At 37.2% G+C, this 27851-nt stretch overlaps 1 protein-coding gene across 2 annotated transcripts in view; it reads right to left on the reverse strand.

The window, feature by feature from the left end:
* Positions 1-27851, reverse strand: part of CTBP1 (C-terminal binding protein 1) — a 235946-nt gene that overhangs the window by 177561 nt on the left and 30534 nt on the right. For both annotated transcript variants that reach the window (XM_030947038.1, XM_030947037.1), the window contains exon 2: positions 4406-4553. In XM_030947038.1, the coding sequence (XP_030802898.1) occupies positions 4406-4454 (49 nt within the window). In that variant the 5' untranslated portion in view covers positions 4455-4553. The remainder of the gene's footprint in view (positions 1-4405; positions 4554-27851) is intronic.

Below are 27851 nucleotides of genomic sequence, written 5' to 3' on the forward strand. Positions count from 1 at the left end.
TAGGATCCATCAATGGTCATGAAGCAACACTTGGTATTTGTCAACCTGGTACTTCCCTCTAGTTAAAAAGCCAAGGTATTACACACACAAGCAAAAGAAATCAGGAAAGTTAATAAATTTTTCTTTTAATTCACTCTTTATTACAAGATTTCTTTATCAATTTGAAAAGACAACCAAATTCAATTCATATCTGGTTTTTTCCCCTCTGCATTCCTCCTGGAACCATCAACATATTCCACATCAACTACAAACTGAAGATTCATCTTATTAAACCTCAAGCAGAAAAAAGAAGCTCTAAAAACACAGATGTTTCCTTATAAAGAAAGCCCAGGCCATATCCTTGAAAATAAACTATTCATTTATCATGCACTTTTACTGTCCTTCAAAGTGCATCACACTTGGGTATTTGCCAGTAATCAAATCTTCCCAAAGAAAGGCTGCCCTTCATAAAAGCAAAGATGAGAGATTTTATCTGAAATTTCAGAAATTCATCCCATTAATATGCACTTTCTTTTCCAATTTATGATCCTGGCCAACTGTTCATTTCTAAGGTAATAAAGCATCACTGTTAAAATAGCTAAAATACATTGCAACTTTTCTTCTGGGCACTTTTAAAAAGATGAAGCAACATGCATATAAAGAATAACATTAACACTAGTGCTGCACAAAAAAAGAAAAAAATAGGAAATGATTGAGCATTCTGAGTGCTAAGATGCTTTTTCCATTATCAATACCACAGGAAAAAAGAAACAAAAAAAACCCAACAAAAATCCACACCTGTCTGGGGACAGACAGGGTCTTCACAGACTTGTACTTGGCACATGTTGCAGTCTTTGCTGTGTAAATATCACATGAGGTGCTCTGGGAAGAAATTACTAATTGGGAAAGTCCTCTGAATTTTCCAGTAACATTTCCAGCATTGTGCTGTACTTTAATCCCTAATACCTGTGCAAACAAGCAGGAAGAAATGAGAGAAGCCCCTTTCCTCCTCCACCAGTGTTCCCTAAAGCTTGGAAACCCACCAAAAGCAGTGTACAATAAATATATAGTGCTGAGGCAGCCAAAATAATGTACTTAAAAATAATTCACAGTGTTCACCAAGCCCCTTCACAGACAATTCAGACATTCCCCCTGCCTGCAGCCACCTTCTGTTCCTTCCTGCTTTATCTATTAGCACCCAGCAAATGCAGGAGGGGTCAGACAGCCCAAGGTAACTGCCAAGCAATGGTCAGTAAAACATACACAAATTTAATTAAGGATTTCTAGAATATAAGCAAATAAACAGCATTGTTTACAGTTTGTTACAATATAAAGTACAATAATACCTTAATTAGAGATAACAACTTTTCAAAATGCCAAAAACATTTTGAATTTTTCAAATTACCCACAAAATGAACACATTTTATTTTTGCACTGTGACACTTCCAACTGTTCTGCCAAATGTATACTTCTGTAATTATGCTTTGCAATCACCAGCATCACCGGAGAGGGGGACAAAGAACAATATAATCAGTAACTAATTAATCTTTCACATGTCGTGGTACCATTTATCTCCAAGGGAAGAATCCTAAATGTTATTTTACAAATTGTGAAGTGAGTTTCATATTAGCATCTCAGAGTGCCTTGAATCATGTCCTTATGCCTAAGCATAATTCACAGCTAGTGGTGGAAGTTAAAAACCAGAATTTAATACCTGGCTTTTTTAAGGAACAGCCTTCAATGGCAGAGCACTGAAATGTGCACAAAAAAATATAATTGCAAACAGCTTTGGGATTAAAAGCAAATATTTAATTTTATATTTAAGAAATCATCAAAGGGAACCATGGGTACCTCAGAGACAAAATCATTTACTGAGCTCCATTAAGCTTCATTATATTCAGGAATTCATGAAAAAATACATAGTTAGTAGTAGTTAGCAAGTTATTGCAGCCTATTTTTAAGTGAACTTGCAATAGAAATAAAGTGCATCTTTAAAATATTCTCTTCTAAGGGAAAGTTCCAGAGAAGAAAGCAATGCACAAACTGATGGACAGAAAAGCTGACCAAGAAGATAAACCACCTTTAATAGTGGTTTAGGTAATAAATAACCTTTAATAGTTCTACAGCTCACTACATTCCCTAACCTTTTAAAATATCACACAAATTTCTAAAATATAAAATATTTAGGTTGTGTCATGAAAGGCACATATACCAGAGAACAATTCTGCATAGTTAATTTTTAATTAATTTAAATTTAATTAATTTAAACCTGAACAGGCCCATATGTAAAAAAAAAAAAAGCCATTATAAAACAAACCAACCCCCATAGTTTTTATCCCTTTTTACACTCTTTGAAATCATCATTAGGAAAATGTGTTTACAAGCCTCAAAGAACATTTGAACATACAGGCACACAAGAGCAGAACACAGTTCCAACACCTGGGAGCCAAACTGGGTTCCCACAGCTAAAAAATGTCAGGCATGTTTCCATATCTGTTGTTTTATCCCCTCTCCTGATCATTTTCTGCCTGGCCTTCCCACTCTATTTTCCCAACCTGGCTATTTGGTAAATGGGATTAAGGAAGCAGAGAGGTCGCTAAAAAAACCCTTTTTTTCCTACATCACTTTTCAAGTGGATCAATTCCCTCCACTGCATGGCCAAGCAGATTTTACCATAGGATGGATGCAGTGAATTATGCAGGGCAGGGAAAAACAAGCCAGACAAAAGAGCATCACTGGATGTGAGCACAGAGCCTGGGGGAAGCCACTGCTATTTCAGTCCCAGTGGCTGCTGGTCTGTCACCTCTGTCCCTGGCAATGTTCCTTCCCATATCATCACAGACTTTTTGCCTCTTAGATTGTTCTGTTGCTCAACATAATCAGCCCATTAGGAGGCTGAGATTGCACTGAGTGGGCTGAGCTGCTGTAACTGCTGGCTGCCAGCAAAAGGGACAGGTTTGTCATTCTTCTTCACATCTTGCTGATTCAGCTGACTAACACAGGCCAAAAAAAAAGTTCATATTCTCCATTTTTATTGAAGAATTGGATACAGAAACTCTAGGATGGGTAACTGAGACTCGAGCAGAGAAGAGGAGCATGCACACTCCTAGGTCAGTTCTAGATGATCTAACAGCAGAGATGCACAGAAAGTGGGGCAGCCTTCCCAATTTCATCATCCTCTGCAGTCAGTTCCCCATTCTCTGAGCAGGGATCAGTCTCCAGTGAGCAGGCTCTGGCCACTTGGCCAAGCAGTCTAGGTGGGACACAGTAACAGCCTGGACCTGGCAACCATGGGTGGGCTTGGCCAGTTTTGGAAGACTGACAAGGCGATTCATCCACCCATATGTGGAGCTGTATCCTTTGATATTTGGATGAAATGTCCCTTTCTCTGGCTGTGTTAGGCTAAACAGTCCCAGCAACCTCACTGAGCTTTTCCAGCTGCCCCTTCCATGCAACTGCTCTGTCAGCTGAACAGTGACCTGGACTGAGGAATTTACCTAAATGGAAAATATGCCAACAAAAGGTTTTACTACGAGTCAGCTTCTCAGTGTAGCTCTTGGTAGAGTCACACTCACATTGGCACAAAGAAAGTGGTACAAATCCACTACCAGGGACTCCTCACACAACACAGCTGCTGGGAAAGGGTCTCAAGACCAACACGTGGAGGAGGCAAAGGTTTCACCCCCAGCTCACATCATTAGGCATGATGCATGTGCCCACCAGTCTGTACACTGTCTCCCATTGTGTCAAAAAGAAATTACCTATTCCCTTGCCTTTTAGTGAGAAATTAACATATTAATATAAAAATTCATTTAGTCCAGACCATTAATGTATATTCTTAAAAACAGCACAACTTATCCCTCAACCTGCTTTCGTACCAGCTCTAAAAACCCTTTTTGGAGAAAAGAGCAAGAATATGCAATTTGTCATTTGTGACCTGAGGTAAAATGACAGACCCAAAAGATTACAAGTCCTTTCACTAGAATTCACACTATTTTTATTAATACTCATTTAACATTTGGGGGTCTCCTGCAATTTTCATTTTCTTTTCATCTGACTTTTTACTTTCTTTCAGATACAAGCTGTTAATCTACATGAGGCAAGCCTGTAGAGAAAGACTCCTGAGAGCACCATGTGGTCATCTTGCCCTTTTGCAATTGTTGCTTTATACAAATCCACAATCTTTTATGGTGTTTGGGTAGAATGTTGTAAAATGCTAAGATGAAAGCCAACTCAACTCTAGAATAGGTCACAGACTAGTTTCTTTTATTTGTCTAGATCAGTTTCCACCCAAAAACCAGTATTTGTGCACATTCAATATTACCTCAATAGGAACTACAGCTCAATTAAAAATACAAGGAATGACCAAGAGAAAATATCAGTATTCCACAAAACACAGTTAACATTAGAAATTGAAATGTCCAACCTTCAAATATGCGATCCAGACGTTGCCGCTTCACTTTGTGTTTGTCCATGAGAGACACAAAAGTGGAAGCTCAAAGAACGTCCCCACACAGCTTGGTGATGCTCTTCTCACACCAGCCACCAGGCAGAAATGCTCAGTCTTTTATAAGCTGTGAACAGAAAGATAAACTTTAAAATACATCATTTCTAGCACCTTTGTCCAGATGATCTGGAGATGATCTGTATGTAATCTAAAGAATTAAAAATCTTCACAAAGTTCTTAAATCATATTAGGTAAACTGGTATTTATTTCACAGCAAACTGTCTTCTAAGCACAGAAATACAAAGCACAGGGCACAACTCAGACCAACCAGTGTGGAAATGTTCCAGGACAGCTGCTGTTCTCTGCCTTTTCACTTGAAATACTTTTCTGCCCTTCCAATGAACAAACCACCAGCAAATGCAGGCACCTTGGGCTGGCACAGGTCCATATTCCTATAAATTGACAGAAGCATGATCACCTGAGATGAAAATGGAAAGCCACAATTTTGCATCACAAAGCTCACAGTAAGAGAAAATACTTCTTTCACGCTTAACTTCCAGGCTCTTGATGATAATGAAATCCAGAGTTTCAGCTTGGAAGTTGAAGGAAACCAAGTCAAGGGGCAGAGACAGAGGGAAACACATTCTGGTCGCAAGTGGGAAAGCCAACATCTCTATCAACCAAATGGCATTTGGAGCAGGTTTATGCATGAGTAGGCAAAGCTCTTTGGCAGCAGATCCAGGCAGGCACTTTTCAGATTCTGTGGAGCTGGGCAAGGCAGAAGAAGGGCAGTGCAACAAGCAGGCTCCATTTTAAGCCAAACCACTGAGAAGTGGGAAGGGGGGATGGAGAGAGAGGAGGAAAAATCCCTCAATGAGAACCTAATTATAGCAGTAGAATATAAAATGCAGGTGAGCAAGTGGATGTGGTAAAATAAAGGATACAGATGCTCTAAAAGGCATCATCAGAGCACCACTTTTATTCACTTTTCAATATCTGAGTAGACTTTGAGAAACAAACACAGAGCACACTGTACTACAAACACTGTGCACACTAAAATGAGCCAAATACTCCACCTCCCTGATTCTTTTTATTCCTGCCCAGCAGCTTTCAACATCAGTGGATAGGATTAAATGGCCTTACAAGTGACTGAACCTAGAAATCTGCTTGTTACTTTCTAGAGGCTGAACTGCACTAAAACCAAACATACATTTCATTAACATATCATCAAGATTCATGAACTGCAAGTGAAATTATAAATAAAAATATTTTGAGTATCAAGATTTGCATTTGTACTAAGTATCCTTACCAGTACTGCCCTGCTCGGTGTATTTGGACTTTTAATAAAGTTCCTTCTTTGAGTTTGGGGTTTTTTTTTAATTTAAAATGGAGTTAGTGTGCAACATTCATCATAAATTTAAAATGGAGTTAGTGTGTAACATTCATCATGCTTTTAACTCTTCATTTACCTCATTGTCCTCTTCCCTTCCCCTCCACATCTATTTATCCTCAAATTCAAGATTCTTCTGCTGTTTTGCATAGATTCCAGTTGAATATAACATCCCATCGTGAAAGGGAGAAGAAAAATTGATGAGGAATGCAGAATGCCATTTTTTTGACTTTTTAAAAAACAAAGACCGTTGCCATTTTAAAAATTCACTTTTACATTTCTCAACATTGGCATTCTTCCAAAATACAATGTTCTTTAATATTGAATGTGGTTGTGTTATAAGACTGCACAAGCATTACATCAAATCTAACATGGATTTTATAATCTTATAAGCCAACTATGTAAGCATAGAAATATATAACCACCAGCCTTGGCTTAAGCCAACACCCCAAACCTGTGCACAGGATCAGCCTTAAACTAGTCTTTAATTTATTTGCTTATCATTTCTGTTTTATAATCTACTTCCTTCAATTAGAAAGATCATAGCATAAAAAGATCATAACATAGAAAGGCATAGAAAGATATAAAGCATAAAACCCAAACCAGAATATAATGAACATTTTAAACAATAATCTTAGTTTAAATTTGTATAGCTTATTTAATTTCCCATCTTGTAGAAACATACAGGCCTGCTGGCCTCCTTGTGCTGTGTTGTTTATTCATTCAGCAAAAGATTTTCCCACTGTAGTCACTCTGCATACAAAGCTGGATGACAGCTGTGAAGAACAGACCATCTGTAACTACTGACCTACCACTGAAAGTGTCACCAGATGTTTTCTATCTGTCTACAGCAGCTTCAAAGTGTGCCATATAAATCAAGTATTTTTTTGCTTTCAAGCATTGTTTTAACATTATTTTATTGATAGTAAGTTGTCATAAGTTTAAAAAATATTTGAGCAAAAAATAAATTAACATGTTAACACCATTCTAAGTTGAACCCTCACACAGTTTTATTACACATCATGTTCCAACAGAAAGAGCAGATGATGATATGGGAAGTGTTTCCCAGCAAAACAAAAGCCTTGTAATTGTGGAAGTGTTAGTTACTGCAATTGCTAAACCGCAACATGAATAATTGTATTTGAGAAATTCACTAAAAATACACACATAGTTCCTGATGATCTAAAAACCTGAACACCAAATAATATTTAAGACCAAACTTCTGTAGTTCAATATTTTAAGATTAAGTGAGAATCCAAGTGATTTAAGAACATATAGTGCTTATCATATACGTCAATTAGTAACTACAACAGAACCCTTTTGAACAGTACACATTTTAGATCAAAACACACACTGTTGCAAACAATATTAGAGTTTTTCCTTCAGTTAATCAGATTATTTCAGTGGATTTTTAAATAAGTCTTGGGGTATTGCTGGAGCATTTAGCTCTTTCTTAAGAAAGGAAGACCTTCACTTTGAGACTTCAAGATAAAAGGGAAAGTGATTCTCCAACATATTTCCAGCAGAGAGGACAAATCCTACAGGCTAAAACAGAAATGACAAACAAGTAAGTCAACTTTGAATTCACTTCTCAAAACAGATAATACTGGTAATGAATGAGGGATAAACATTAGCTGTGAGTGAGAAGATTTGAAGGAAGGCCCATTCAAAAACCATGATTTCTCCAGAGAAAAAGGATAAAAAGGAAGCAAACTAAGAAAATAATTTTTTAAGAGAGCAAACAGTAGGCTAATTATACAAACCCTTTGTATGTGTGGTTTGTGACAAATTCCACAAGGAGGATTCCTCTCAAACCCAAAATGTTGCACCAGTTGCAGCATGCAGTGTTGGACCATTCCCTTTGCATCAGTCTAATGGGGGAGGTTGGCATGGCCCAGTTTCATCTAGTCCTGAACAGAAAAACTGCATCACCTCTGATGAGTTACCTCACTCTGAAAGGGATCCATTGTCACTGTCATATTTTCTGAAAAATCCCCTTGCCCAGGATTCTTCTCCTGAGAAGCCTCAGAGGAAAATGAAAAACAATTATTATCTGATTTGCTTCTCCTGGGTTTTGCTGCTTTGGAATGTGGTTGGAGATTGTTTATCCAACAGGTGGTTGTTTCATTGGTTTCGTGAATTGTTTTTACTTAATGCCCAATCACAGCCAGCTGTGTCAGAGCTCTGGAGAGGGTCATGAGTTTTCATTTTCATTCTTTGTAACCTTCTGTCTGTATCCTTTCTCTATTCTTTAGTATAGTTTTAGTATAGCATTCTTTAATACAATATAAGTAGATAAAATAATAAATTAGCCTTCTAAGAACATGGAGTCAGATTCTCAATTCCTCCTTCATCCTGGGGACCCAGCAAATACCACAATCCAAAGAATAAACTCTCCTGAGCACAGACTTCCACCCACAGGCTACAAACTGCAGAAGGCTGATTTCTACCTTTGCCCCACTGTCAGTTGCAGGCATAGATTTGTAGGCCACCCCAAATCACAAGATAAAGCATAAAAAATCCAAACCAGAAATTCAATTCACAGAACAGAGTGACAGGTCATTAGAGGATAAGGCCATGAAGATCTGTGTTACCCCTGGGAATCTCAGCCTTCACTTAACTCAGCCATTCTAGCTTACACTCCTTTGTCTGAAGCTACAGTGAATTATTCAAATATTTTTACTTTCTACTAAAAACTATCAAAACATTTAATTTTAGGCTATCAAAAGAAAGACTGTAAATTTACTTTCCAAATTCCAGTGCCATCAGTTCTGATGATCAAAAATTAGATAAATTTCCAAGGCAATCCAGACTAATGTTTTACTTCTCTTTCCTTCCCACCCAAACTGACATCATCTCTGTTTTCCATCACACCTCACAAGCCTTGAAGTGACATTCTGCACAGCCCTGGAAGCAAAAAATAAATATAATCATACGTTTTTCCTCATGTTAGAAATGCTTTAATTTTCCTAATTAATAATACATTTTGTTTTGCAGTAACTGTTTATTTCAATGAGTAAACAGATCATTTAGTTCAACCCTCCTGCTGTGGGCAGAGACAACTTCCACTAGAGCAGGTTACTCCAACCCCATCCAACGTGGCCTTGAACACTTCCAATGAGGAAGTCTCCACACTTTTCTAGGCAATTGTTCCAGTGTCTCATCAGCTTCGCTATAAAAAAATCTTTATATTCAAATCAACCATATCTCAACATTATTACTAAGAAATGGAAATGTATCTAAATTTCAAAATATTTCTGTGGTACAAAACAAAGTATTTTGTGTTTGGCAAAAAAAAAAAAAGAGGATCTAACTGTGTTGATCAAGAGACAAAAGTAAAATGACATAAAAATGCAAAAAGAATTTTCTTTTATTTGAACATTAACTTAAAGATGTATTTACTCAGTAAAGCAGTCAACTTTCTAAGGCTACAGCAAGAAATGGGCTCTAATTCTGTGAAAAGGAAAAGTAAAGTTTATGATGTAAGAAATAAACACTCTAAAAAGCTCTACAGTTTGTAGCTGAACCCTTCTAATGTCAGTAGCAGCAGTATCAGTTCTGTATAAAACAGAAATTTGGGATCAGAGGACTGGTGTTTCATAATGAAAGTTAGGTAATGCTTTTGTCTCAAAATTATACAGTGTACTACACCTAAACATAGAATACAACAAAAAGAAGTATCTGAATTTTTTTCTTCCTATATTCCATTTATAAAAGTATTACTTAGCAGTACTTATCCATTGGTGTTTGAAAAATTTCCAATTAAAGATATGGTGGAACCTCAAATAGGAGGAGGAGTAAAAGAGGACAAAGATTTTTGTTTGGGTATTTCTTCAAAATGCAGCAGGGACTGCTACAACACTGGAACATCCTCTTTGGAAGTTCTGCAGGACAGCTTTTGTTCTTACATCCTTTCCTGAAGATCCTGTGACTTACACTGAAAACTTCTGCGGTATGAAACCATCACATTACTATCACTGTGCTCAAAAATATTCCTGCAAAGATTTAAGTTACACTTAAAAATAAGTATGGCACATTGAGCAGAACAAAAAGAGATTAATTGCCAGAAGAAAAAGTATATGTCAGCCTTTTTGTGCACAAATTGAAGTTATTCCATCTTGTCTTATGAAACCTAATACTGAATTAAGAAGGAAATATATAATTATATTTGCCTGTCAGACAATTTATCTTGCCATTAAGTATGGCTAAGCCACTTTGCCTTACCATTAGATGTCAGTACAGTCTAAGAGAAACTGTACAGGGAGCTTCAAGATCAATAAATTAATCACAAAAATGAAGCCATTACCAAATTAGACACCAAAACCCAAATTAGCTACTCAGAAAAGGGCTAAACCCCCAAACATGCTAATGATATTACCTAAATCTAAGGTGAATCTGTCACAAAAAGATGGAGGAGTAGAAAAAGTGCCTGAAGAGGCAGTAAGCATGGTCCAAAGCATGAAATAGCTTGCTGAAAAACTCCCCCAGCCTGAAGACAGTATGACTGAGTAGAATACAACAAAGGCATAAAAAATACACTCCATGTCTTAACTCAGTGTCTGGGGAGCAGACAGTGAAATAGCAAGCCAGAATATTAAAAACAACAGGAAGCTTTGTCATGGAGTATGTAATTAAATTGTAACATCTGGTGTCACAGGTATTGTGGATGCCAAAACCTTAAGTGGTTATTAAAAGGGCTAAAATAAGTTTATGGAAAACACATCAGTGGCCACTGACAATAACAGCCACACCACCAACCCAGGTCAGAAATCCATAAGCTGGTAAATGCCAAAGGCAGGGAAAATGTCAGCACATGCTTTGTTCTCACAGTCAGCAATGACTGCACTGTGTTCCACTGACCAAATGTCTGTTTAGTTCAGCATCCAGCATTTGCCAAGAAATGAGGTGCTGAATTAAAAGAGCAAGAGCAGAACAAACAGGATCCTTCCTTCAAGCACAAACCAGTGGCCACTTCTGGAGCCAGAACATGGAGGGATGGGGCTGCAGCCCCTTCTGACACATGGGCACCCCTTACATTCTTAGGGAATGCTGAGATAAACTACAAAATGCAGAAGAGTGAGGCTCACAGGGATGCACAAAAAACATCCTAAGTGCAAAATAAAACTGAAGCAAGTTATTACTTAGTAGTACTACTAAGAAGTTAGTACTGACACAGACAAAAAGATGCTGCTGGAATCATCAAACTGCCCATGTGTCCAATGTAAAGCCTAAGAGACATCTGAAAATCATCATAATTTAAAAACTGCCAGTGCCATAGACTCCACCCTAGCACACACAAAGCTCTTCCAGCAGTAGGTATCCTTTATTGCTGGCTGGTTTTGTTGTCAGTTTGGCTTAAACTTCCAGGGATTAGATCTTTCTTGCAGCTTTGTCTGGCAGATGAAAGAACTCCCTCATATTCTTGGCACAGACACCTCTTAGGTATCACCAAGCCATCCCTTGGTCTACTTGCAGAACAGACCAAGCTTCTTGATACCCTCCTAGGAGGTCATATTTCTGATCCTAAATTGTGTTAAATTTGTGTATCTTAAATTCAAGAGCAAGTCATTAAAATCCTGGTTACTGAGTGCTGGAACAAGGCAAAGCCTTGTAACTGCAGGAGCATTTACATCAATATCCAAAGCAGAAGAATTTTTACCACTCTCTTTCACAGTCCTTGAATACATACAGGGACCACATCTGAGATTAAAAGACTTTGCACTCGCTCCAGCAGGTTTTTCATCACTGGTGCAAGGTCAGTTCTTTTTAGGATGGGGTTCTCTGTCCCAGGAATAAAGCCAGCAGTCTCCCCCTTCTGTATTTATGACTCTAAATTTGAATACAATTTCACAGAATTACAGAATCATCCAAGTTGGAAGAGAACTTCAGTATCATCAGCATTTTTTACTCTATTTATAAATGAAGGTGTTTATTCCTGTTGATAAAAATATTCAAAATAAGGCTAAGAAGTCTCTTTGTCAACACACAACTAAAACCAAGGCTTATGGGCTTTTGACATATTGTCCACTATTTTTAATACTTTGAATTCCCTTTTGGACTATTCTTTCTTTTTAAGTACTTTAGCACCATATAAAATGCCTTCCAAAATTTAGTGAAATAATTTTATAATCATAAGCCCTTATTTTTATGGCATAGGACTGTAAAATGGCCTTTTTGACAGGGAACATGGTGAAAACAGTAGAAGAGGTTGTGGTACTAATTCTGTCATTACAAGATTTTCATGAGGTATTTGTCTTCACCATAAGGGTTTTTTTTCCCAGAGCTTTTTTTTTAACCCCCTTAGCAGCATTTTCTCTCAATTATACATCTGTCCACAAGCCAAAAATTACTCACTGCTGAAAATTAATTTCTGCAGATGTGTATGACTACAGACAGATGGGAAGCATCTCTGCTGTCTCAGATTTCTAGGTCATGAATTAAACTTCATTGAGGAACCCAAGCTATTAGAAAATTATTAAAGGCTAGCAACCTAAGACATGTAAATTTCTAAGTAAAACTGAACTGATTTCTTTAGTGTCAGAAAACAATCATTGAGCAACATTGCAGCTATGATTCTCATCAAACAATATAAAACTTCCATTTCAGGTATTCAGCACAAGTTTCTTCAGGGAGACCAGCATTGTAACAATCCTCAGTCTTAGTCATAAACAGATGTAAAGGAAGGAAAATAAAGAATTTGGTGTGGTCTAACATCATGAACCTGATTCAGTCACATGTTGAAATCCTGGCTTTGCCTCTTACTCTCCTGACCTGAGGAATTGAACCTGATGTGTGCATCTTTCACTTCACCCAGAGCTGTTTTGGTTTGTAAAGCAACACAGATCCACAGCCCAGTGCCCTGTCACAACTACTGCTTTAGAAAGTACTTGGAACATCCAAATAAAAACCATCCAGAAATGTCAAATAAGTCAGTTGTTAGATCAGCGTTAATCACTTCTGCATTTTTCAGAGTCTGAAAGGAAAGAAAATTACACTGAAAGAAGATCAATCTCCATTCAGGTTTCTTTTTTCTGAACAGGCAGAGGAGCTGGAAGCCTTCTTCCTTTTTGGAGATTTGGATAGAAGAGACAGCAACTGTGTAAATGAATGAAACACAACCTCAGGGACTTTGAGAGACAACAGCATTGAAACTGAACTGCCTCTAATTCAAAACAGAAAATTATCATTATTTGAATCAGAAACTCAAATTAACAATATGTATTTAATATTTTAATGCACCTGAGAAAGCACAACAGGATGCAAAGTATTAGTCAGAGCTCATGACAATAAAAAGGCTAAAGCCTTGGTTAATGAATTCTCTAAGAAAGGAAACAATTACTGGTGAACTTTATGAATCTCTATTGCTAGAAAGGATTTGAACCAGCAAGGAGAAAAGATTACTTTTAACCTTTTATTGATTTATTGATGCTTTTTTTTGTCTCCAAGAAAGACACAAACCCACATCAAAATGCCAGGCACATGGACTGTGTTCCTACTCCATATGTGAAACTGGTTGATCTGTCACAGATCTACTATTAAAAGTATCCCATGGATGTTCAGAAACCTGTGCTTTGCAGCTTAAAACTCCTGGTTAAAAAAAGACATGCTTGTGCAATGGAAAAGAAAGAGTGGGGAAAAAGAAAGCTCTATTCTGAAAGTAAATAAGAAATCACATCTAAAGACATTTAGGTTAGAAATTTAGTTACAGCTAATTAATTTTAGACAAAGACCTGTGGGCCTGGTGGTTTTTTCTCCACACCAAAAGCCTCATCTTGGATACCACGAGTCCAAAGGAAGCCTCGAAGCTGTTGGGGGCTTGGGGCACCTCTGCTGTGGGTTCAGGCTGAGACAGCTGGGGGTGTCCTGCCTGCAGAAGAGAAGGCTCCAGGGAGACCTTGGAGCACCATTCAGTACCTAAAGGGGCTAATGAGAGCTGGAGAGGGGCTTCTGACAAGGCCATGGAGTGACAGGACAAGGGGCAATGGCTTCAAAATGGCAGAGGGCAGGGTTAGATTGGATATAGGGAAGAAATTCTTTACTGTGAGGGTGGTGAGACATTGCAATAAATTGCCTGGAGAAAAGCCTGGAGAAAAGGAGACTCAGGGGTGACCTTATCACTCTCTACAGCTCCCTGAAATGTGGCTGTAGTCAGGTGGGGTTGGTCTCTTTCACCAGGCAGCACTAACAGAAGCAGAGGACACAGTCTCAGGCTGCATCAAGGGAAATATGGGTTGGATATTAGGAAGAAGTTTTTTACAGAAAGGGTGATAAAGTTCTGGAATGGGGAGGTGGTGGGGTCACCATCCCTGGATGTGTTCAAAAAAAGCACTGGGTGCCAGGGTTTAGTTTGAGGTGTTGGGGCTGGGTTGGACTCAATGATCTTGAAAGTCTCTTCCAACCCAGTGATTCTGTGATTCTGTGCCCAGAGAAGCTGTGGATGTCCCATCCCTGGAGTGTCCAAGGCCAGGTTGGATGGGGCTTGGAGCAACCTGGGATAGTGAAAGGTGTCCCTGCCCATGGCCAGGGGTGGAAGTGAGGGATCTTTAAGGTCCATCCCAACCCACAGCATTTTATGATTCTATGGATATGTCCATCCTTGCAGCTCTAAGAAAGAACATCAAGCACTGGGAAAACATTTTTGAGATTGGATACTTTACTTTCCACTCAAAAAGTAAACTGAGTAATATTTAAATTGTATGACTGTGCATTATTTCTTCAATATTACTTTTATACCTAGAAAATATTTCAGTGAAATAACTTTCTACAGATAAGGCAAATACAATTGCTGGTCACATTTTTTGTTTGCCCATATTACTGCCCTGTGGCAGCAACATAGCACCACGGCAGGATCAGTATCTCAACACCACAAACATTAGAATTTTTTTTTCCCCCTATGGAAAGCTAACATCACATCTTTTCAAGACGTCAAGATGTACAGTACTGCAGCACTAGATTTTATACACCTGACATCATCCACTTAAGGAATCTCTAAGCCTTAAGTTGGTATCAATTAATTTTGTAATATTTTGTCTTAATTGGAATACTCATTAAATATTTTAAGAAAGGAAGTTTAACTGTTTCACCCATGAACTACTACATATATAATTTTTGCTCAGTTACTAGAAGGAGAAAAAAAAAGCAAGAAGGAAAAAACTGATCATTTTGCATGATTAGACTTCCAAAGACTGTTTCCAGTTATGTCTTGGTTGAAAAAAGAAAATATCAAGGATAACGCTTTGCTACTATAGCTCCTACTCTTCGGACTATAGCAATTAATTCCAGTTAGAACAAAAGATACCAGGTCTGAGTATTTATCTATTGCTTGCTCGTGTGTCTGGGTAAAACTTAATTTTTTAGTAGTACCTGAATTAAAAATGTATTTTTTAAAAAAATTGTACATTACCATCTATAAATTACATGTGTTTGAGTTTGTTTTGTTGGTTTTTTTTTAAATACATTAAAAATGGTGGACCATTTCTTTCTGCTACTTTAATGAGAAGACAATTTCTATCACCTAAAAATACCAAAATGGTAAAGATCAAGTGGATTTAGTCTGCATTTTCCATAAATCAATATTTAAAACATTATAAATTATACAATTTATACATGATCATTGATAACATTTAGCAATAGCATTTCTACATTTCTCTGACATTTCTGAAATGTAATTCTACTTATATCTGGTACATAAAGTCTCTGGAAGTTTGTGGAGTCAAAAGACCGAAGTTTCTTTATGGTATAACTACATTAAAAAGGATTTTTCCAGTAGACATTGAAAAAATATCTTCCTTCCTTGCTAAGCAAAAAAGGCAATAGAAGACAAGAGACCAAGCAAGTGACAAGTTCCACTTACAGCTTTTACAGTTTAATTTCAGCCATCTTTGCCAAACTTTGCACCTTTACCCTCAGTCCCATCAGTCACACAATAGTTTGCTTTGGAAGGAACCTTTAAAGACCATTTAGTCCAACCACCTGCCCCTCCAGGATGGTCAGGGACACCTTGGACTACACAGGGTCATTCCAAGCTTCATCCAACACTTCCAATGATGGAGCATCCTCGGATGCACAACCACATCATGTTGCATTTTATAGATCCAAAACAGTCTGTAAGTGCTATGAATTGTTGCTATGAAAACCCCAACTATTAGACTATCTGTTTCCAAAACAGAAGATATTACTGAATTCTACAAAAATACCTACAAGTTAAATTACCAGTTTATTTCCCACTGTGACTCCCTCACCCAGCTCAAAGGTATCCAGCCTCAAAGGCATCACTGACCATCTTCCCACAATCAACTTTCATATTCAACTAGAGGAATTGTTTAATTAGCAATTCTTTCCCCTAGACTTTGGTGTCAAACTCCATCTCCTGACATGACATTTCATTAAGAAATTTCCAGCCAACTATACTCCCATCTCAGTCACAGCAATACAGTGCACTTTCACACCTTGCTAAATTCTGTACACAATCTTTGTTGCAATTACAGGCATTGCTTATGTAGAAGATTAATGGTAGTGGCTGGGATATTGAATCCTTTAACACAATTGAATGTGGGGAAACAAAGAATTAAAAGTACAGTTAGATAGTCTCATACATTTGAAACTGGCTGACAACTGTTTGCTATGATATAATATATTGTAACCAACACTACTCATTTTCCAAACTGATTTTGTTTTGTCTATACTCATCATTTAAGCTCATCCACTCATTCTTTTATTCAGTAGGAAGGCAGAAGAGAGAATTAAAGTCCCTGCAGGCTGCTTAGCTGAAGGTCTGCAAAATTTGCTTTCATATACACAGTTTTTGAACTAGATTTTCCTCTCTTCTGTTCACATAGTGCTGAGATGTTGCTGTCTAGAGGAAGGACCTTAAAAACCTAGGACCCATGTTCTTCATCTCTGCATTCAAAAGTTACCTTTAAGAGCTCTCAAACATCACAGAGCAGCAGCTCGCTCAGTTTTTGAGACCCACTTCAATGCAAAACTACTTGGTGAAGCAATTCTGAAGTTTACAGAGGAGGACAAACAGGCTCAGAAATCCTTAGGCAGGTGTGAGAAATCCTGGGAAGCTTCTCCATGCTCATGTCAGAATGCAAGAGCCCTACATGACACACACCTAGCAGTGTAAGTCAGTTCAAATGCATGAACTTTTTGTTTTATTCCAGAAGGGTTTTAGTGCAACTACATTCATCACAGCATCTCAATATCTTTCTGAGATGTAACTGATGTAATTATAAATTACCACAGTTTATACTTTTCTCTCATGTCTGGGAAGAGAACTCTGTGTGCAGCTAGATTATTTTTAGTTTCCTTATTTGAACATATATGCTGGGTTTGTATCTGTTAGAGAAGAAAGATCAAGCAAATGCACTTGGCAGCTGGTCTGGAAAGTGATAAGACCATAATAGTCTTTAATGGAAATTAATTTCAGTCCTACACTACACTTGGAAATAAAATTTCCAACCCATATTAACTTGAGGTTAGTTCTTCTTGATTATTTAGAATGCTTCTGTTACTGAAGAGTGCAGTTTTAATCAAGAAGTTTTAAACTACTGTAAGTTCATAACGTCTTGAAAAATAAGGCCAAAGCTGTGAATATAATATTCCTTCAAGATCTAACTAGAGATTTCAGAAAAATTGTAAAAACACTGGAAATTAGATATGGACAAAGTAGTTTGCAAGCCTCAAGAATTGTGTTCCTTAATTTAGGAAGAAAGCCGGAGGTGTGAGCCAAGAGAAGTAGCACTGCACATTATGTGCAGCACCCAAGCCACCACTTCACATCCTCAAACCTCTTAACCCCTTATCAGGGAGATGACGGTAAATGAAGAATTATTCCTTCCTAAAGGAGATGTGCTGGTGTCAGACTGTGTCAGTATATACTGAATATGCTTCTTTAAGAAACCCCTGAACCATTTGACTGTATTGATCTCCTATCAGAGAGAAGAATGGCATTTCTTGCCTGTGAGAATGTCACACTGTCACCAAGAAGGACAAGAGACATCCACTCACCACCCATCAATGAGTCCCTCAGCAGTGGCCTGTGCCTCTCCAAGGCACACTCTGCTATAGTGTTGACTTTTTAAAAGGTCTAGATAAAAATTTACATAAAGTAGATCAACTTCCCATTGATTTCTGGTATACTATGAGCTCTTCCAGTAATGTCAAATGAATTCTATTTGGCCAGAATCAGAGTACCTGGAGAAGAGCAGAGTTTTGCAGTCTTGCACCCAGGGGGAAAAACAGAAGTCTTCCAAGTAAATCTCACTGTGCTACTTTTAATTATCAGTAGTCCAAATTGTTCATAACTCTCACTGGCCAATTGCTTTAAAAGTTCCACTCAAAGGGTGCTCATGAGCAGATCTGCAGGAATCACTGTACAAAATTGCTGCTCTTGGAATCTGTTCCATAGCTGGAAAACCTTAGTACTTCATGTTTTCCCTACTTCTGGAGTATCACAGTGCCTGCTGTCCTATCATCTTTGCACTACAGCTTCCTGACCTCCTCCTCAAGATGACTCCTGAACTGTGCATGGTATTTTCTTATTCCTCCTTGATCCTTCATAGGTGTTAGCTGCACTGTGAGGACAGGAAAGCTCCTAAACCCAGCAGACTGCCTGGATTATCCCCTCGATTACATAAGAACTGAGGGAAACTTGGGCTCCATTTGAATATGGGAGCCTGTATGGAAGGGACTCAGGACCAACTATCTCTTATCCTTTCCTTCCACAGCATTAGCATCTCCACCAAAATACTTGGAATTGTTTCACAGCTTAGTATTAGTCCCTGAATAGCCAGCTGATATTGTCCTGACTTCAGAAAACAAAGGAGACAAAACCAAAAAATCTACTTTTTTAAACAGCAAATTCAAAACAAACTTCAGAAGAGACAGTCCTGGTGTTCTTTATAACACAAATACTAGGGGATGCTTGTTTTATTAAGAAACAAAATATTTTCCTCCATGATCTGGAGAGAGGTTGCTGCAACTTCACTAAACCATATCTGGAGTATGGTTAGAACTGCAGCAATGCCAAAAAAATCCTGTTAGAGATGCTCTGGCTCTAAAAGCAAGCAAGTAGGCAACAAAAAAAGTCTTTGTTTTCAAAAAAAATGCTTACATCAAGTAGACTTAAAGAAAAAGCAAACAGTGGTCTACAACATGACTATAGTATTTTCTTATGTAGAGAATCAAGAATGCAAACTACAACTTCAGTGGTCTTATTATAAACATCATATTTTTTATGTTTCAATTTACTGTACATAAACGAATTTTAAACCTAGTAAAATATAATAATTATGGAATATGCATATGGGGAAAAAAAACATGAGAACCAGGGCCCAAATAATACTCATCTTGCTTTGGTTGCTGGTATTATTTCTTCAGAAGTAGTTCAAAGGCTGCCTCCAGAATATAAAGACCCTGCAATCTTTTTTTGAATGTTTGAATAACAGCTCTCCCTACAAATAATTAGATTTGAAAACATAAAAGTATTTTTCTTGAATAAATAACATCAGAAGTTCAAGACTCCAGGATGAGTATATTTGCAATTATATCAAAAGCAAATAAAAAATAGTTCCCTGAAAAATCAAGTCTTAAAATAGACCAAAGTACAACATGTGCCTTTGTTTTATCTGAGTGTTGCATATCTGGACTGAGATTGTTAGCTTCTCTGTGTCAAGATCAGATGAAAATTATCTGCATAAAGGGTGTAAAATGTCAAATTCTGAATATCTGACAATTCTACAACAGATGGCCTTAAATACTAGTGATTCAGTTGTTGCTGGCATTGGGTCAGTTCTTTACTTGTTAATTAAGGACCTGAATTTTGAACTATTATTTTGCTATAAAATGCCCATCGGGCAAAAAAAAAAAAAGAAAATTAGAAAATGCATGGCTAAAGGTTTTAGAAAGCTTGTTCTCTGTTTGTGCAAAAATTTCCATTCTGGCTGATTAATAAAATTCCAGGTTGGGAAAAAAACTCCTCTCCAGTTGTTTAAATAAGACCCAGATCTTGCTTTTCATAAACACTGGCAGTGTGCAGGTGCAGAAACGCTCAACCTTATCCCTTTCAGCTCACGTGAGGATATATTTTATAGTTTAAGATGCTCAGATAGCAAATGCTCAGCCTCTTCTTTCCACAGCCTGGCTTTGGACAGCAAGTGACAGGAAGGGTGACAGGAGGCTCTTACTTCTGCTCTGCAAAGGAATATCCAGAGTCAATCCTCCTCCTCCACAAACTGGAGCTTGCCAGGAGTTCACTCATAATTTCTATCACAAATCTCAGTTTGTCCTTGTCCTTCACACAGGACCTGCCTCTGCCTGTGTGTCACTGCTGATCTCCCTGGCTCCTCTTCCCTCTTGCAGCTGAAAACAGAACATTTATCTTGTCTAACTTTCTAGCCCACCACAAATTGCCCCAGGATGCTCAGGGCAGCTTTAGCACCCAGAGAAATGTCCCTGTCACCCTCCTGCCTTGGGAATGGTCCCAGCAAGGGGGGGAAGGAGTGCCATGCCACTTCTTCAATGGGCACAAACAGATTCTGGAACAGGTGAAAGTGAAATGCCCGAAAGAGATAAAATTCAATAGGGCTCATTAAGTTCAAGGTCATGCTAAATTATATCAAAATTATCCTATAACTGAGGAAAACCAAATAGCAAATAATAGCCACACAACAGCAATGACAACAACATCTCTCCTTGATATTTTCTTTCCACAGGCATGTCCTCTGTGTGGAAATCCATTCCCCCAAATCACTTCCAAGCCAGTCTACAATCATATTGGTGATGAGACTCTCACCAGCAGTTACCATCAGGAGAAATTCCCCAAAGAACTTGAAACTAAATTTTTCCCTCCTGAAGCATCAGTTTGTTATCTGATGCTTTGGAATCTATATGCAAGAGCACATAAGGGTTGGCAATTACACAGTTGGGTATTTATAAACTCTGAAAATATTACCATATGTTAGAAAGCAAAAATGATATACCACTAAATAAACTTTCCCTTTCCATTAGATGCACATTCCCTGAAAAAATACAATTAGGCAGTAATCAGCCTTGACAATACATATTTAAATGTAAGATAAAATTACTTTTTTTTAACAGAAAGAAATTAAATTTTCTAAGAGTATGCAATTTTCAAGTATTTCTATGCAATGACACATTTAACAGCCAGAAGATTTGAAGAAAATGGAAATATTAAGCTTAGAAATCTAACTTTTATAATTTCTTTACTTTACAACTACCCAAACACTGCTCTGAAATACCATGGAACATAGATTTGCTTTTAAATAGCAGCAATATCTTTGACTTCTGTATAAGGCAAACATAGCAACTTCAGACCTTTTAAACTAAGCCTTGACAGGTATTTCACTTCATTTATAAGTTACACTTACAAAAGTGTTTTATTTAAATGGCCAGTAAGTACAAAAATCACCTTTAAAGTATGCACCCTTTTGAAAGAAATCCTTCTTGACACATTTCACTTTGGTTTCCATCCATGTAGAAGCAGTTATCTGATGTTTAACATCAGCTAAGGATGCAGTTCTGGATGTTACATTGGTCAGACTTGGCAGTGGATGAAATTGCTGTTTCTTTGCCTTTTGTTTGATGTTAGATGGCCATTTCTAACTGGCTCTGCTTGCCCCAGAGGGCACAGCTGGAGAAGTGCACAGGACAAACTCAACAGGCTCAGAAAGCAGCAAAGCATCTGCCACTGCTCCCCAAGTGAATCACTCAACCCATTCTAATTCTTAAATCTCTATTGCTTATTAAAATAGAAAATTTGACTGGAAAAAAAAAAAAAAACAGAAAATCAAGAATCATTAAAACATCCTATAATCCTGAGAACAAATGGCTGCCTATGGCTCAAATGAGCAAATTTTGATCACAAGGGGTGGGATACTTTCTACTGCAGATCCCAAGGACTGAAAGAATAATGCCATAAATTAATAATAGCGAGTCTATAAAGGTTGAATTGATACTGACATCTTGGATATTATTACAGCAAATGACAGATTAATGGACAAAGGCACGAGATCCCAAAAGTCATCCTAGATATTTAATTACTAGGAAGTAACCAATAATCATATTAATTAGCACAGCTAAAAATCCCATCGAGCAGTAAATGATTTCAAAGGAAATTTTGGCTATAACAATGACAAGTTAAGTAGTAACTTAGGCCAATGCCAGCACAGAATAAATGATTTAATGATCCCCATAGAAAGTTTTATTTTACTGAGATCAATATCTGACCCCTATTATACACTAAAAGCCATGCCTAAAACCAATTATAAGAACTATTGTTGGTACTCTCAATTACAAAGAAATTTCCTTCTCAATTGTTATTCCATCAAAATTAAATACATAATATATATGGAACTCAATGCATCTTTCTGACATCTAAAGAGCAATAGGAGCTATTTATATTTAAACATTTTATTTTAAAAAACCCTATAAATCTTCAGTACTCAACTTCCTGGGTTATAAAAAAATCAAAGCATTTTGCACCAATATGTATTTCTAAATGCAACATAATGTTATAATTTCTAAGTGAATCATGGAATGGGGTTGAAAAGAGCTTTACAGATCATCTCATGCCAACTCTCTACCATGGGAAAAGAGAGGTTCCAGCAGAGCAGGCTGCTCCAAGCCCTGTCCATCCTGGCCTTGGACATTTCCAGGGATGGAGTATCCACAACTTTTCTGGGCAACCTGTGCCAGTGCCTCACCACCCTCACAGTACAGAATTTTTTCCTAATATCTAATCTAAATTTCCCTGCTTGCAGTTTGAACCCATTACTCCTTGTTCTATCCCTGCAGTTCCTGATCAATGAACATCAATAGCAAAACTGATTTATCACTGCACAGGGGAAAAAAAAAAAGTGGACTTCAGATTTTACATTATTAAAAGTATATTTTAAAAATATAATCCCTTTCAAACTTGACTTTCATCAAATGCAACAAGTACCCCATGCAAAATAAAGGTTTTGTGACGTAGTGAACATTTTTAAACTAAAGGTGTATATTGAGTCAGTACCATTATGAAACAAAGGAAAATTTTCTTCACTTAGAGGGTGGTCAAGCACTGGTATAGGCTGCCCAGGGAGATGGAATCATCATCCCTGGAAGCATTTAAAATATATGTGTCTGTGGCACCTGGGGACATGAATGGCTGTGCTGGGTTAGTGGTGGGACTCAATGATCTTTTCACAACCTTAAGATTCTGTGATTTTTAGAGGTAATACTTTTTATACATATGAAATCTATATATCCTCTATAAATCCTACTGGGCAATAAAACATTTGTATTCCAATTTTGCACCCTGTCTTTGCTCAGATCACATCTTGCTTGTGCACAAATTCTGCTTGTGAATGATAGCAGGCAGCAACAAGGATAATTGTCACATATCAATCAAACATCACATAAAAAGGCAGTTAAACTGACAAAATAGGACCTGAATGATGGAATACTCAATTAAAAATCAAGAACTAATGGAAATAAGATTCTTGACTAACTTGACTTCCTTATGTTTGTCATGGTCTAAAAACAGGCTGTTACTGCATTAGTCAGAAATAATCTAGTTTTATATTTATTTTATATATATGTGTACATATCAGTCTAAATTTTCAAATATCTTCATAAAAACTTCCCACTGTGCTAATGCAATAGGTACTTTAAAAAAACTTACTGGCTATTTAGCTGCAGAGACATTCCAATGTTGATGTAAGACCAGTTGACTCCAAGTTCATTCAAACATATTCATGTTTCTAGAGTTACACCTGCTACTCATAAGAGACAGGACAGAAAAAAAATCTAAAACCAAAAGCAAATAACAAATACCTGCTTTTCAAGTCCATATTCAATTTGTACTACTTACACTATTGTTTTCCTTCAGTGAGCAATTCCCTTAAAAGCTTAATTTTTTAACCAAGTTTGTTTTCAGAAAAATAAATATAGCTTCCAGAAATTACTTGAGGAACAACTATTAATCTCTTTAGTAGTGGAAAGTGTAGTTATAAATTAGATATTAACCTGAAAATAATTGTTATGGAAATAAGTGAGCATTTAAGGTAGCACATCCCTTAATAGAAAGACACAAATAATGAATACAGAATTAATAGGAAAGCTCTCCAGTTCCATTGCAAAATTGAAATTTAAACCAAAGGCAAACTTATAATGAATTTTGGAAAAAGACTTTCCTACAGCAAGATTAATAATTGCTTTCAGTTTTTTTAAATAGACAAAATAATAAAGCCTCCATATAAAATATAACTAAAAATCCTATGTTATCAAAAGAATTGTACAGTAATTCATCTGGACAGTTCTCACTCTAATGCCACTTAATGATTACTGAGGTTAAAAAATGGGATCAGGAAATAAAGAAGATTAATTTCTCAGAAGTTTTTACAGCTGAAAGTGGACACTAAAGATTAACTACAAAGACAAGAAATCCAGGCCCTACAAGGATGAGAAATTTAGACCATCTGTATTACATCAAGTATTACTTTATGCATTATTCTTGGCTTTTGATCAAACTCTGACCCTTATAAACATCCTTTTTGTTTAAAGTTTTAAAGACTACAGCTGTTCTTGTTACTGGTTTTGGAAATTACTGCTCAAAACCTTTAAAATGGAACATATATGAAAAGACTCAGCAAAACTGGTATTTACCAAAAAAAGCTTATAACTAAAGTAAACTTTCAACATTCTGAAGATGAAAATAGCAAGAACAAATAATCAGGATAAACACAACTAGCTTAAGAAAACTTCAGGAAGAAACTATGAAATATGGGAAAATGATTTAAAGATTATATACTGGGTATTAGTGAATATTGAAATATAAGGCACAGAAGGCTTTTCTCCTCTGAAAATAAAAAGAAGAATCTGTATACTGGATTCGAATTTATCATACCTGCTGCTTACTCTGAAAGTTAAATTAAAATGAACCAGTCACAATTCCAAAATAACTTGGAATAACCAGCTATAAAATTACAGTAAGAAAATGTTGGCATTCATTTAATTCATCTGTTCCAACCCTTTTACTGAAGCAGTAGAACAAAGTTATACCAATGTCTATGCTCTAAAAACAGAAATTAAAAAAATACACTGTATAGATTCTAAATAAGCACATGTATCAGAAATCAGAAAGGAATTTCTATAGCTACAAAATAGAAACCATCCCTCCTCCACACATTTTATGTTTTAATTCTCCAATATATAATGACAAATGTACAAGAGACCATCTCTCATGGTTTGAAGACCTAAAATAAGCTTGGCAATCAATTTCTATCTGGAATGATCTTACTGTAGTCCTTACAATAATAATTAAAAACAGAATCAAAAGCAGAGCAGCTTTATTGCTCTGAGGTTGCACCTGAGATAACATGGGAGGAAATGTTAAGAATGGATAAGCAGATTAATAAGGGAACATGGCTCAAAACCTTGCTCTGTGGCACACTGCTATCATTCTCAGGTTTTTATCTATTAAACCATTGCCCACCTACTGCTACAGGTATGCCCAAAGGCCTGCTGGCCAACCAGAGGCTACAGGACTCCAGCGCACAGCCCAGAATAAAGTCATTTTATACAACCACAGTTGGCTTAGGCAATGTCTAGAACTACACCCTCAACATTCTGGCAGCTGCAGGGAAAACTCAGGAAAGCTATCCAAGCAATTTGCTTTTATGTCATAAAATAACCTATGGAGTTTTGTATACCCAAAGTGAACTATTACTTCAGGTCAGGTCTGTCTTCCCAAGAGGCATGGAACACTTCTGGAACTCTTCATTTTTGACATTTATTTGATCTTCAAATCTCAAATACATTTGTACAGCTCCAAATATAATCTAACTGAAGCTCTTTAGGCTACTCCTCTGGGAATGTTCCAATGAAATTCAGAAGTCCACTGTCATAGAATCACAGAAGATTTGGATTTAAAAATCATCTAATTCCAACCCTCCTGCTGTGGGCAGGGGCACCTTCACCTACACCAGGTTGTTCAGAGCTCCATCCAACCTGGCCTTGGACACTTGCAGGGATGGAGCAGGCCCAGATTCTCTGGGCAACCTGTGCTTCATCCCCCTCTGGGGGAAGAACCTTTCTAATGGCCAACCTAAACCTTTCCTGACACAACTTCAGGCCATTTCCTCTCAGCATCTGCATCTCAATACACCTGCCTGTGTACCTCCACCTCATTCCTGGCAAGAGGTTAAGAAAAAGGTGACATCTGCAGTTTGCAGACCCCAGCACAGACCTATAAGGCCTGGTTCTATGTTTATGGCAAGCAGCAGCTTTAACAACACTCCAGTAGTAGGATTTCATGGAAAATTTGTGTAATGCCTTCTGCCAATCTGCTGCCAAAAATGTAACGCAGCCGAACATCTGCATTCTCAAAATGAAGGTCCAAATGTAGAGAGGTCACTGGGAAAACTGCAAAGTCTTTCAGAAACACCACAAAGGCTTATTTTCCTGGAGGTCAGAATTCTAATTCAAGAGATCAGGTATTCCCACCTTTGGGACAAAAAAACAAACCAAAAAAAAAACCAACCAAAAAACCCCACCCTAAACACCATGAAGCTCAAATTACTTGCAGAACTGTATCTAGTTTTCAGGACTAAAATCTACATAAAACCTCACAAAATCTCAGAGGAAAAACAGCTTTACTCATTTATGAAAAGTCACGACTCAGACAACCTCCCCTCTTTTTTCCTACCAGCAATGAGGCAGAACTGCACTCTAGAAATGTTCAGTAGAGTGGATTTGCAGGTGATCTCACATTTATTACACAGGCTTAAAGCAGAGCACCATACCTAACAAAATGAGATTCAAGTGATTCTGCCTGTATGCTTCTGATTCAGAATAATTTACAGTCAACTTACTTTCCAACTGTTTTAAAGATTTTTGTCTGAAGAAGAAATCAGAAGGGAAAAAGGACTCAAAAAGACATGAGTACAGGCACCACAGGACTCCCTGGTTTCACACCATCCAGCAAAAGAGCTCTGAAGAATGTGACAGCCAGTCCTCTGATCTGTGATTCCTTGAGGTCTCCTCCCAAAGCACTCACTTCAGTTTCAAGTAACAAGATGAAGATGATACCTTTTTCCCAGCCCTTGAGTCTGACACTAAAGTCCTTCAGTAGACTAATACAAATGAAAATAAAATCAGTCCCTTTCTAAAGACCTAAGACCTCAAATATATAAGAAAACCATTGTATCAGTATCTACTAGCATTGATTTAAGTTTATTTTAATTGAGCAAAGCCAAATATTAAACTTTTACTTCTTTGCTATAAATGCTTCTACATAAGAGCAAAGACATTTTATTTATATAGTTATCCCTGGAGAGAGAGTTCAAGTTATTTCTTTTTAAAGATGGTAAAACTCTGAGCTTCAGACACCTATATAAGATGCATTAAAAGCCCTTAAAGAAGCATTTATGTTCAAATATTAGTGTGATAATACTCATACTGTCAACAAGGGTAAGGGAATCTGCAAGGCATGAAAAACTTTGGAGGTCACCAGTTCAGTGATTATCCTGCAGTGATTAGAACTTTACTTCCTCACAGCATAGATTGTCTCAGTGTACAAAAAGAAAAAAAAGTGAGTAAAGCAGTAAAAAAAGGCCCTTACAGTTTGATATTGATTCTCTCAGAGTTGTTGCAAAGGACAGTGTTTCTTCTTGAAGACAAAATAGAGATTGTCTTCTCCCTAGTGACAGCCACACTAACTCAGCTGTCTTCTATTGAAAAACATGTCAGACTTGTGCCTGCTAGAACAGGGTTTTTTCCCCTCAGAAAAGACCTCAGAACCATATTTGTAATATTTTCAGTGATTTTTTTCCTCCCTTTCAGAAAAAGAGCTTAGCCACATTTCATTTTTACCTTTTGTTATAGCTTCCTTCCCCTCGGTCCCATTCTCAGCTGCAAACAAATGAAAGCATCATGTGTAACTGTGAAACACTAAAATGGGATTTTCTTCATTACTTCCCATTATAAAGTACAGTATAGTAACACTGAATATTGCTCACAACTGCACTGCAC

Source organism: Camarhynchus parvulus, chromosome 4, assembly GCF_901933205.1.
Source record: "Camarhynchus parvulus chromosome 4, STF_HiC, whole genome shotgun sequence".
In the NCBI taxonomy this organism is placed as follows: Eukaryota; Metazoa; Chordata; class Aves; order Passeriformes; family Thraupidae; genus Camarhynchus; species Camarhynchus parvulus.